Below are 13,281 nucleotides of genomic sequence, written 5' to 3' on the forward strand. Positions count from 1 at the left end.
ACGGTCATTGCATTTCATACATTGTAATCTTGTGGACAGCAATACCAAAAGAGACGCATCGCAAATTTGATGGGGTGGTTTTAAATGTAATGCTCATACATTAAAAGAAAACAGGCTTATAACTTATTTATAGTATTATATATGTTACTTTTATTATCAACTATTATCTCGCTGAATCGTTTGGTTTATTAAATGTGAGACATTCCCGTTGCAATTCTCTGAAGCCCAAAGTAACTTCTTCACAGTGGGAAATCAACAAGAACCGCGGAGGTCAAAACAAGGGTAGACACTTTTTCCAGACCGTTGTTTGACTCCAATCTGAAGTCTGGAAACATTTTTTGGGGAGTATTGGACTCCGTAGTGTACTGGAACAGCTGTGTTTAAAGTGCAGACTCACACATTTGTCCCTCTTTGCTGAACGCAAACGCTCCCAGTCCCAGGCGCTGCCGGAGCCCCTCCCAGTCTCCGGATCCCAGGGCCCTGCCTCGCTTCCCCTGGAAACTCTGCTGGATTCTTGTGGCATTTTAACTGGCATACCTCCTGTTACAACCACATACACACACACACACACACACACACACACACACACACAGACATTTATTTTAATGTCGTCATTTCCCCTAAATAGATCCAGAACCTCATATTTCTCTCACCGATAATTTATTTAATTCAAAAGCTTGGCAAGCAGGCCTGATATTTAGCCAAATTAAAAGAAGGGCTGTGTGTGTACATATATGTATGCCAGTGTGTGTGTGTGTGTGTGTGTGAGAGAGAGAGAGAGTTTAGGACCACAGCATGCAAGTGTGTACAGGCATGCAGTGTTTCCTCTTTGCAACAGAATTCAGCCAACGTTTAAGCCAGAGGTAAATGTTAAAACAACACACAAATTGTACATTCGGCACGATCGTTGATTCTTGGCTATGTAAATAGGAGTTTTTCAGTCGTTTGACAATTTGATCAAACTACTATTCAAAGGGCCAAAACTGAACTTTCATGCCAAACATTTAGGCGAAAATTGGACACGGGACATCCATAAGAACGGAGCAAACTCCATCTGCCATAAAGACAGTTTAATACGGTTGAAAGCTCCAGAAAAAGCTAGTAAGTGGAGATTGAGTTGAGATTATTATATTAAAGTGTACACAATTGCTATGAGCTTTAAACTGACTCAGGTCATGAGAAAAATGTGCTTTCCTGACATTATAATTCCCCTTAAAAATATAAATTATAAGGGGAATTATATTTAGGCAGAAATAAAACCATTTAAAGGGCCTTAAATATGCATTACCTGTGTTGTTATCCTCCTGCGTAGAACGACAGAGTTCACACAAAGAGTGGAAGTGGGAGAAAGAGCATAGAGCTTTCCTGTTGTTTGGCAGGAGAGGAGTGACATCCTGAACAAGACAGGGAGCGGAGAGACGACTGGGACGTGACTTTGATTTGTTTTCTGAATACGTGACATTTCAGCATCTGTTGTGTTTTCTCTCATTCACATTTCTAATGGGAGATCCCTGATGCTGCTGCTCCTGCTTTCCTGAGTCCTGCATCACATCTGCGAGAGAAGCACGAGGGTCGGGAGGGGAAGAGGAGTGAAAGAGAGAGAGAGAGACTCAGACAGTGGAAAGAGAGAGAGAAAGAGAGAGAGAGAGAGAGAGACTCAGAGGGAGCTTTGCTGCTGAAGTAAAAGCAGAGTTATTAGGAAGCAGAAAATGGGACCGGCTGCCACCTCGCTCGCTCTCCTGTGTTTATATTCTCTGGGTGTGTGTGCTCCTACAGGGACGGCCGCCGCAGCACCAACACAGGTCAGGACTGATTGTGTGTACTGTGTGTGCGCTTGGACTCGATGAACTTAAAACTGTATTTCATTGGAGATGTTGCTGTTGCTGTTGTATGTCTGTTTCTTTGGGTGAAACACCATTCACCGTGCTCAGAGTGCTGTACATGTGTATAGGAGGGAGTCAGGCTAAATCAAAGCAAAAGATAATAAACAATAAGACGTTTTCTGCTAAATATTATGTTGACATGGTTGAAGTGTAAATAAACCAGACATGTTGAGGGTGATGATGGTTTAGAATTTATGATGATACACAGAGAGGAGCAAGTCCGTCTGGTCGTTTTTTCCCCCTCTACTAAAACTTAATGTGTGTGTCAGACCTCAACATGAAACACTCCTCTCCCTCGGTCAGTCCATATGCCACAGAGGGAACATGTTGACACACAGAGTGATTAAAGTACACATGGTTTCAAGTTTAAACAGATTTTTTGTGACAATACTAAAGGTAAAGATCACAAACACCCCATCCTGCATATCATTTAGAGGTTAATGAGGATGATAAGCTAAACATTTACATCCATTGTGGTCCATGTTATTGAAGATGTATGTTTATATATTTTGAGATGATTATTTATGTGTATATGTGATAAACATTAAGAAGTTTAGAAATGGGTAGGACCTTATAATTGCACCTAAGAAGTGTTACAAATTGCAATTTCTCTCTCTGTGTGTGTCAGGCATCCCTCTCAGAGGTGAAGAGGGCGCGAGGGGACGTTCCCGATATTCTTCCAGAGCCTGAACCAGAGCCAACCAGCCCAGTGTCAGACTTTGAAAACTCATACAACTATGTCTGTGAGTCTCCAGATCCAGATCCAGTTCAGATGTAGTGCTCAGTAATATTTCATATTTCATGAATGCAACACATTTCTCTTTCCTGTTCTTGTCCTTGTACTGTATTCTGTTAGTGTCCAGATTAGCCGATATGGACCAGGCGATCCACAAGCTGAATGTTGGCCACTACACCCTGGATGTTAAAGTCAGCCAGTTAATGGACCGGCTGACCAGGGTGGATGGTAAGACGATCACAACACATCCACATTTCTCCACGGACTTTTTTCCCTTTCCACCCAATATATGTATATATTTATTTTTTAAATACTTTTGTATCCATATTTCTGGCATTTCTCCGTAAGTAAGTCATGTTCATTGTAAAATGGACAAATGTATAGGATACATGTGGCGCCCCCCTCTGCTAAAAAAGTATAAGGTATTCATAGTGCACAGGACGAAAGAAGCAAGATGAATGAAAACGACGCTGAATGAGAATGAAAGAAAGTGAATGAGATTGACTATATTTGGACGTCCTCCATAGACCATCATTACCATTTAATCCCCCATAATGAGCTGAGACGGTGCAATTGGCTTGAGAGATTAATTTGCCTTTATAGATTTGTAACTTAAAAAAAAAAAAGGAAGTCAAGAGGACGATGCCCTGGACTAACTTTCATGTCTCCTTGTTTTTTTGTTGTTCCCCATCACCAACATGGCAGCTAAAGTTGAGGAGCTGGAGGACAGCATCCGGGAGGTCTACCAGCACAGCAAGGTCAACCGCAAGGAGATGGGAAGACTGGAGGGTAACAGAGTTACTTTCATACAACTCCAAGTTACTGCTGTTTTAGCTCTGCGTCTGCTGTGAAAAATAAGCAACAGGGGGCGCTATGTTCACCATAAACGGTGTATGGTGGTAATATCTAAATGTTGCGTTGCCCTCAAGTGGACAACAAAACATCTGCTGATGCATGTTTTAAGACTGGATGATTGTCTCTGTTTATCAGGTTGCCAGAAGGGACACCGGATGGGATACAAATGCTATCTCGTGTACAATAGCCACGAGGACTACGCCGGAGCGTCCAGGAAGTGCCTGGAGCGCGGCGGTCGCATGGGGATGCCGCGCGACCGCAGGGAGCAGGAGGCCCTCGCCGACTACGTCAAGTCCTTCTTCCACCCGGGGAACTGGCCCGTTTGGCTGGGCGTCAACGACCTGCGATCCGAGGGTATGTACCTCTTCGACGACGGGACGCGGGTCACGTACTTCCAGTGGCGCAAACACTTCCTGTCCAGCCAGCCGGACGGCGGGAGGCGGGAGAACTGCGTGGCGATGTCGTCGGACGACGGCGACTGGTGGGACCACTACTGCGATCGGACCATGAACTATATGTGCGAGTTTGATGACAGGGTGGCACTTTAAACTTTAAGAAGAACTCTTTTTTTTTGTTGTTCTTACTTTGAGCTTCAGTCATTATAATCATGAGAACTACAAGCCCATTATATTTTCCAATAACTTATTGCCCTTTAAAAGACTTAAAGCATAGCTGGAGTGGTTGTATTCAAGGGTGGGGTCTTAAATTCTCCATAAGAAAACGAATGTGTTTCAATATAAATATCAATTATAATTTCCCTTCTATATGCTATTAGTGCAGCAGTGTTTAATTAGTGTCCATATGCATGTAGGATAAAAAAAATGGCCATGGAAATATTTCAAGGTATTGTTTTTTTTAAGGTGAAACAGAATGCACCTTTTTAATGTTTCAATGCTCAAGAATCCATGTATTGCCATTTAAGTTCTAAAAGTACGGAAAAGTAAGAATAGGTAACTATCAGATGAAGTTAGTATAATACATATATTATTCATGCGGCTTCAGTGATATGAATGTAAACCAGTCAGGACTCTGCTGTGATTTAATGCCGGCGATTCTAAATATTTGTTCAAAGTTTGAAAAAAGGAAACCATGAAAATCTGGAGACACTTTCTTCAGAATCAGCACATAGTGAACCTCTTGAAGATATAAATCAATGTGTGTTTGGGCTGAACAGGAATAAGCCAGTGCTTTGCTGTTACTTCTGAGCTTTGAAGCTATTTGAACAAAGTCTGGTCAAACTGCTGATTCTTCAACATCTCAGACCAGAACATTTTCCCACAGTATGTAAAGCAAAAGAGTTGTATATAAAACACTGAATGTAAATGCTTTTCATAAATCTGCCTCATCAGTAGGGCTGGGTATTGTTTGATATGTTTCGATACAGTGCTGATACCAAAATGACACTTTTGCGAGACCTTCCTTATAGAAATATAGGCCTAGACATATTTTTCTACGGAACACTTTTTTACTCAACTAAAGAAGCCCAAGTTCTAAAATGTTCAATGGTGTCTAAATGTATGCAACTATACAATACGTTTTTCTAAAATAGGCAAATATTTTGATTTAAATCAAGAACATTCTCATCAAACTGTAGGACAAGAAGACTACATATCTTACCGACAGTTTTTGGTACATACCTTTTTTAATACCCAGCTCCTACTCATCAGAAATCCTGGGTTGTCATCCTGTGGGATTTTAACATCAAACACCACACAGTTTCCGACAAATTATGTTCTTATTTCATTTATAGATAAGAACAGATCAGATGTGTAGCACACCAGCAATGATGACTTTTTTTCTCCTGTAAAATCTCAAAGTGCAGTTTTATGATTACATAAGAAAAAGAGGATGCAGCAGCAGCAGCTTTCATCTCTACCCTGACCAGCCACAAAGTAGCCAATGATATCATGTCTGGGTAATGTAGTAATTTGTCCCTTCCAAAACTAAAATTGTTCCCTCTCACCGCCACTTAGGGCCTCCAAAATCCAAACCTGCTTAATTCACCAATAAAAAGAGCATATCTGTTGACTCCACAAGGCTCTCAACATGGTGATGGCTGAGCCGGTGGCTAGCAGCTAACGATGCTAACAGCACAAACAGTGTAAATATCAACATTACTGATAGAGCTAACAGTGTCTACCTGAGTGGGAAACCGGAGGGTGGGCCCTACGAGGGTCGGGACGGCGTGTTTCGTAGTTACTGCTGCATGAGCGCAGTGCAGAGTGGTTCAGCACCTTTGAAGTAAAGCCTAAAAGGAATGCCATATTCTCTAACATGACAGATTACAGTAAAATTGCTAAAATCATATTAAACTATATTGCAATCCAGTCGTACCGCTCATTTGGAAGATGCTCCCATCACAACAATGACACAACAAAGAGAAGATCTATTTGTCTTTGATTTACAGTTCTGCATCGGTCACATTTCTTCATGGTGTCATGAGTACGAGACGTGACGTCATAAACGTGAGTCAAAGAGCTGCTCTTCCTCTGTGGTGTCAGTGATGTGGTAACAAAAAAAAAAAAAAAAGCTCGTCCACATGTTGATGTTACTCTGCTGAGTCGGCAGAGCAGCCTGAAGGGTCCAGGGCCTGCAGGATGGCCTTCACAGTCGGCCTGTCCATTGGGGATTTAGACGGGTGAGAAAGAAGGACCTTCCCTGCTTCATCCAGCAAAAAGTCACCTCCCATCTAAAAATACCAAAACACATCAAAGCTTGTTTAATACCTTTCTGTATTCACATTTTTTTAAACCCCACGCGCGTAATCTAAACATTTGGCACATATTTCCTCGGTTTACGTCACCGATTCAGGTGCTTACATCAGCACCTCAATGCCAAAGCATTTGCTGCTGTGTCGTCCATCTGTACCTGGTAGATATCTTCCAGCAGACGAGGGGCGACAACGGGAAAGTCTCTGTCCACAGCTCCGTACTCCGAGTACTGCAGCAGGCAGCCGAACTTCATCACCTTGGAGTAGGAAGAGCCGAGGCCGAAACTCCTGTATACCTGTGGCAGAGACGACATCTACTGTGTTAGGCATGTGTAATATTTTCTGAAGAAAAAAAAAAAAAATGGATATGAAAAGTATTGAAATAGTATCTGGACGACCTATTCAGGTTTTTCACACAGACACACATGATTGACGATCGCTTCTGTGACATGTGGAAAATCTTCTGTCTTCATATTTGGTTGCTTGCCTTGGTTTCCATCTCACATCTGCTAACATCTGGTGGTTGACTTTTCAGAATTAATGGTTCAGCTTACTTACTGGGCTTTCAGGACACATCATCAAACAGCTGCTAAATATAACAAATCTCTCTCGTCTCATGCACCTACCCACCTGCACTGAATATAAATCTAGCTACAATATAATAGAATGCAGACAGGTTTAATCTGCTGTAATCTCATCCTTATATTTTAAATTTACAGAACAAGACAAATCCTCGTTTTTATTTCCTTATCATGTTGTCAGTTGATTCAGTCACGACCTCACCTTCCTCTGTGGATCCAGCAGCATGTCGTAAGAACATCCAGTCTGCTCCAGCCACACCTGAGCCCCCTCCAACCCCCCGAAAGAAACCACCAAGACCCGCACTGACCGAGCCTCCAGGGCAGCCTACAGAGATGCAAAATGAAACAATTTCATGAAAACACTGATCGCAAGCCTGTAATGGGTTATATGTTACACTGACTCCGTCCCAACACAAGTCATTTATTGACTTAGAGGTCAATGAGTGGTGGCTGCAAGGCCGTGGAAAAAAATGTTTGGACACTTTTGTAGCCAGAGAAGAGAAAAAAAAACAGATTTAGGAGTCCACATGCGGAATAGTTCAACATTTTGGTATATATGGTTATTTTCTTCCTTGTTGAGAGTTAGATGAGAAGGTCGATACCACTCAAAGTAAGTACAAAGCACCTGGTTGGGTTAGCTTAGCTTCGGAAGTCACTGCTGCTGGGCAATAATTAGTTCAGCACATATCTCCTTGTAAAAGCAAAACGTTTTTATTAGTTGCTCATTGTACTCAGAAGTTAAGATAAAGGCCTTGTAGACGTTCCCGTCTGCCACGGTTAAGACGGGAACGGGGACGAAGGGGTACACAGCACTGTTGTATCTCCTCCGCGGTAGCGGGATTAAACATGGTTCTGTATAACGTGGGATACACTGTACAAGGCTGAGTGGATGCAATGTTCATTTAAGATTTTGGTATATCTATGTCCATGTACACGTGCTGTGACAGGAGCTAACTTGATTGCATTTGTGTGGTAATCACCTTATACATCAAGCTAAAAACATAAAAGACGCAAAAAAAACATGGCTAAACAAATGGCTAAAAGATTTCATTCTTCTATTCATCGACTGTAAGTGAAGATTGACCTGAAGTACAGGTTTTCCATATCAGAAGGTATTATGCATTAATGGGATGCAAACAGCGTTTGTTAAGCAACACAAACAGCAGTTTCACAGAGTGATGTCAGAACAGATGCCAGATGCCATGAGACTGAATGTTAACTGACCTGATTTGCCGCCAGCTCGGTCACGTGGTCTCGTCACGGTAGTCATCCAACATGTCTGATGAGGACCAGCAGCGGCTTCTGACCCCGACCCAGGTACTGACCCAGGGTCACGCTCCTTTAGACGACGATGAGACAACACAGCTTGATTCAATACAAATAATTGGATGATGCATGGTCAAAATGTGTCTTTCTACTCCATGACCACTGTGGGTTTTAATTGACAAAAAAAAAAAAAAAGGCGGTAAGAACATTCAAGTTCAGCTTGTGACCAGCAGTGTGTGAACTCACTCTCCACTCCGTCCATCGGTGAACGGAGTATCAGGGCTCAGGCGGTCTACGATCTTTCCTCCTGACAGCTGTCTGTCTGTCGTCTGCAGACGTCTGTCCACATTCTCCAGGAAGGAGTCCCACTCACTCTGCGCACACACACACACACACATACACACACACGGGTTGAAATTAAACAAATCCCAGTATACGTCAAGTCAATCATAGACCGGTTAAGAGACAAATTAAATACAAAAATAATGTAAAAGCATTTCATAAATTGCTTTAATTATCTTGAAATAATTAAAGGAGTAGTAAACTGGCGAATAACCCAAACTGGACAAAGACCTAATCCAGCTCTTGTTTCTAAGCTAACAAGCACATAGCATCAAAGTCTAAAGTCATTTTTAGGCCAAAGTCATTTTTATCAAATGTTTTTATGTCACAGAGTCACAAAATAGACATTCTGACTTCATTTTATTGCAGGAGACATTTGTTTTGTTGTTGATTTATTACTGATTTGTAAAACTGTACACATTCTACATGAGAAGAAGATCCTGGATAAATAGAATACAAATTCATGCATATAAATACACGCACTGCATGTTAGGGTTTCATTACATTAACATCTAACCAAAGATGTGGATCCCAATCTTCGCCGTGTGCAAAATATGTCTGTGAATCTGCTCATTTGAGTCATAATGCGCAACATTCAAAGACCTAACAGAAACTTAAAAAAGGCAAAAAGTTTCACTCATACAGACCTCAAGCTGCAAGAGTTCCTCCACCTGCTCTCTCACTGCTGCATGGCTGGAAAAGTGAGAAAAGTTCTGTGACAAAGAGGCGTCCACACTGATCTTTATCCATTACATTAATAACTAATAAGATGGAGAACAAGATCTGTTAGAAAAATTCACTCGAGCCGTGGTAACAATCATTAAACAGGACATTTGTTGAAACACATACAGTATACATGGATCCAGGCGGCTCAAAGATCCGTCTCTGAGTCTCTGATATTTATACTAAGTAAACAACAGTGTCACAGGCAATATATACGTCACAAAAGGCTAACACACACACGAATTGCCTTCATACAGCAATAGCTGGACACTGTAACCATTCGTTCTAGTACAAAGGTCACTTTTATCGTAATCGGAAGACGCCATGAAGTATTGACGCCGTCTACAGCTTTATTTATCATTACAAGCGGCGCCGAGTGTTCTTTCCGACAGACTAAACAACTGCTGAGACAGCTGGTGTAAGAGCACACAATCAACGTTTTGAAGACACAGGCCTTAAACGCTTACAGAGGAGATGAGCTTATGTTAAATGTGAAACATTCATCAATTATTAAATGTATACTAATTAGTCATTAGATTTTTTTCCCCAACAAGATCCAATACAGGTTTTTCATGAGGGTTCGCCCTGGTGTGTGTTGTGTTTGCGGAGGCTATTTGGCTTTGGATCAACTGTGTGTAAAAAAGAAAGAAAGTTGAGGAGTGGGTTGAATGTCAGTAAAGGGGACCTGCAGGTTTGAGCAAAGTTTGATGGTTTTGGGGAGGATGGAGGGAGAGTTATGAGGTTTGTGTTCTCATCTCTTTTTGGTGCATTTGGCTTGGTGTAATGCAGAGGGCTCCCTTGTTTGTTTCCCCACTGTTTTGCCTTAATAAACGTACATAACTTATCCCTATACTTTTTTTTAATCACAAACATAACTGTTTACACTATTTCAAACGCTGGAGGGGACGAAAAAGGGGCCGGGAAAAGAATGATAGACATTATTGCACATTTAAGATATACATTTGTGTAATTATCATCAATACTATCATCATTTGACATGATTATATATTCATACTTACTGATAATACTTCTGCCAAATGTCCTCTGCCTCACTCTTCGTCTTCGCTCTGATGCTGCTCAACAGCAACAAAACACAGAATTGCTTCACAGTATATATAAAAAATACATATATATATATATAGTCAAACTTTGATTAAAACAGTGGATTGACGTCATTGTACTTGAGCAGGTGTTACGGCCAAATGATTCTGCAGGTGTTGAGAGCGCCTCACCTTCTGTAGAAGTCTGCTCCGGCTGTGATCAGGCCGAGTAAAGTGGTGATCTTATATGGGACAAACGTCTCGAGGGATTCTGGATGAGTAGAAAGGGACACTGTCATTCAGGCTGATTTGTGCAATGTCACTGTGTTGGCATGACGGTAAGGGGATTGCATTACAACACCTTCAATCCAGTGACCTGATCACACTTATCTGCTTTAATAAGTCACTAGAAGCCGGCGTTGCAGCCAGCTTATGAAATAGTTAAAAGGTGAATTATAAATGAATATATTGTGGTAACTGTGGGTGAAAAGTTAAATATGTGTTATTTGATCTCTAGATTTGACGTTTTATCCTACGTGGTAAAAATGGAACCACAGACTTAGATTTGTATTGCTGTTGTGCTCATTGGGCACAAATGAAAAGGTGATAAAGCAAAACTAAACATTACACCCAAATGAATCTGATCTCTTCCTCAAGTCGGTTTACATATTCAATTGGTCAATTAGCAACACCAATTGGAGTGAAATCGTGTCTTTTATTTCCGCTTCTCGTTCGCTGGTAGAATGAGGGTCACGGGAACAATTTAAAAGCAAATTCTAAGAAAACTAGATTGACGCTTGCAAGTCGCAACTCTGCAGGGCGCAGGGAGAGCGCAGACAGGTGGTGCATTCAGGTGTTCCTCGGACGGCCACTTTACCCGAGTTTAGAAGTCGTTCTTCCCAATTCTGTGTGTTCATTGAGCCACATAATGTGGAAACAATATGAACGCTACAGATACGATGTGCCGTATGTTACTGTTTCAAAACAACACGGTGGCTGCTTGGGACTCGTTGTTCCAACTTGAAGGGGCGTTCGCGTAAAATATTTAAAGAACTCATTTTTGCGATTATTCCAAAACCACTTGAATGCACCACAAATTGCCTTTCTCGTAATGTTAATGAATGTAACTTTATTGTAACGAGTGTTCAAACAAAGAGACTAACCGAGCCGGTAGTACAAGTTCCTGTACGGAGATAACTAACTATGTTGACCCAGCTGTTGTCCCATCTTCCCGGCACTGATATGTTAATGGTACGTACTAACGGACCGTACCGGACTACTTTCACCCTTATAATCAACGTGCTATCTAATAGCTTTCTTGGCAACAGCGCACACACAAAGTCCAAACTATCAATGATATCTGTCCCCACAGATGCCCCCCTCTTCTGCATCAGTCCTACCTTCTGCCTCGTGCTTCGCTGTCTGTAGAAGGACTTTTCCCGAGTTGACCATCAGAGTCAGAGCACTTGTTAAAGTCTCCTCCGATACAGTCGCATCCTCGGCCATGCTCACACCGCCGCCTCTTTTCTCACCTGCACCCACAACTGGCAGTCAACCGACAGCCATGTGAGCTCAAGTGCAAAATGAGGGGTCACGTGACAAAGTCACGTGGTAAAGCCTTGTATGGGATACAGGAGTCTTTGGTTATGGACACTGCGCGTGTTTGCGGCACACAGTGGTCGAGCACTTGGACATAACTGCTGGTCATCTATGTATTAGCCTTCATGTTTAAATAACACAACACCTGTGTTTCCCGTGCTGCCTCGCCAATAGTGACAATTGATGATCATTTTTCATTTAAAAGGGAAAACAACTTTCAACCATTTCAATCTATTACTGTGTCAAGTACATCTATTCCAGCGATGTACTTTGGCACAATTTAATGTACTTCAGTTCCATTTTATGCTGCTTTATCCTTCTACTCCTGGCAGTGTTTACAAAAATTATTGAATAACACAAAACAAAAAAATTATATACTAAATTGACATGAGGTATTAAGTTAAAACATTAATAATATATATATAATTGACTCACTAAATTGAAGTGTCAAATAAGTACAATTTCACTTCAGTTAAAAGGAACAGTGTGTACCATTTAGGCGGATCTATTGGCAGAAAAATAATATAATATTAAAAATGTTTTTGTGTGCATGGTGTGGCGGCTGCAAACCCAAACCATCAATTATGAATACACTTGTTTTGACTGACTTTGTATTGCTAGATTGAGTGCACGCTATCTAGTAGTATTGAGTTGGGGTCAATGGAGATGTTAACTCAAGGGCGTAGGTTTGCATATGGTCCATAGGGACTAGTCACGACCAAAGTTTGGGAAAGAATTGTCCCCACCAATATTTTGTTAATTTGAATTGCCTGTTAGAAAAAATTATTTTGCACAATATATTTGCAAACTCATTCGTATTATTATTAGTGCTGGGCAAGTAACGCGTTATTATCGCGTCAACGCATTCATTAATTAACGCCGACAATTATTTATAGCGCGTTTCTTTTTATTTAGAAAGTCCGTTGCTCGCTGGCAGCGGTGGAGGAATGGAGACTACTGGACATCGCTGCGGTAAAGTCAGCAGACACTCAGATCTCCGTGCTCAACTCAGCAGACACTTACATGTTAGTGCACCTATATGCTGAAATTCACGGTAAACGCATTCAAACGGCACAGATTGGGAGCGAGCGAAGGACTTTGAAAGTTAGCGGAAAGATTAACGTGAGACAACATCCGGTTTCTTCAGACTAACATCCGGTTTTCAGAATAAGATGCCAACAAAGTATGAATTATATTCACATTAAGTATAAAACATGCTACCTGCATCTCGTGAGTTAAAGGGAAAATACACCTAAATTGTGCGTAAAGTGTCTTTATTCTTTGATCGCTGGGTAACCATCATCACCTCGGAGTTACAGAATTATATTGATCAACAGTAGAGCTGCATTCACATGCTCTGACATTGAAACATTTTATTCCTGTTGCACAGCAGTGGAACACGTTTCACATACAGTCAGCACACTGAGCACAGACAGTGCAAGAAATATAACTGCTACTGTGTAAAGGGAATACTGCTGTTAAAAAGCACCTTATTTGTTTAAAGTGTGCAAACCAAATGTTATTGTTCATATAGCAGTACTTTTCA

General features: G+C 41.4%; 2 protein-coding genes across 2 annotated transcripts; one reads left to right on the forward strand and one right to left on the reverse strand.

Annotated features, from left to right (window-relative positions):
- Positions 1-1,692: 1,692 nt before the first annotated feature.
- On the forward strand, positions 1,693-4,825 carry clec11a (C-type lectin domain containing 11A). The gene is made up of 5 exons (XM_079180229.1): positions 1,693-1,802; positions 2,512-2,626; positions 2,740-2,847; positions 3,325-3,408; positions 3,610-4,825. The coding sequence occupies exons 1-5, from the start codon at positions 1,710-1,712 to the stop codon at positions 4,020-4,022; spliced, it is 813 nt and encodes a 270-aa protein (XP_079036355.1). The 5' UTR covers positions 1,693-1,709; the 3' UTR covers positions 4,023-4,825.
- On the reverse strand, positions 4,568-11,690 carry selenol (selenoprotein L). Its single transcript, XM_079180228.1, has 9 exons — positions 11,537-11,690; positions 10,329-10,407; positions 10,116-10,169; positions 9,021-9,066; positions 8,278-8,405; positions 7,990-8,104; positions 6,968-7,090; positions 6,343-6,480; positions 4,568-6,163 (listed from the first exon to the last, which is right to left on the reverse strand). Exons 1-9 carry the CDS (start codon positions 11,640-11,642, stop codon positions 6,023-6,025), a joined length of 930 nt encoding a protein of 309 aa, XP_079036354.1. The 5' UTR covers positions 11,643-11,690; the 3' UTR covers positions 4,568-6,022.
- Between the last annotated feature and the right edge of the window lie 1,591 nt (positions 11,691-13,281).

This window comes from Pholis gunnellus, assembly GCF_910591455.1.
Source record: "Pholis gunnellus genome assembly, chromosome: 19".
Classification (NCBI taxonomy): domain Eukaryota; kingdom Metazoa; phylum Chordata; class Actinopteri; order Perciformes; family Pholidae; genus Pholis; species Pholis gunnellus.

What these genes read in the sequence shown, in the direction of transcription:
- clec11a (XM_079180229.1), top strand. Translation starts at nt 1,710, where the DNA reads ATGGGACCGGCTGCCACCTCGCTCGCTCTCCTGTGTTTATATTCTCTG. An exon ending in CCGCCGCAGCACCAACACAG is followed by an intron (nt 1,803 to 2,511) that starts GTCAGGACTGAT and finishes TGTGTGTGTCAG; the next exon opens with GCATCCCTCTCAGAGGTGAA. An exon ending in GGAGATGGGAAGACTGGAGG is followed by an intron (nt 3,409 to 3,609) that starts GTAACAGAGTTA and finishes TCTGTTTATCAG; the next exon opens with GTTGCCAGAAGGGACACCGG.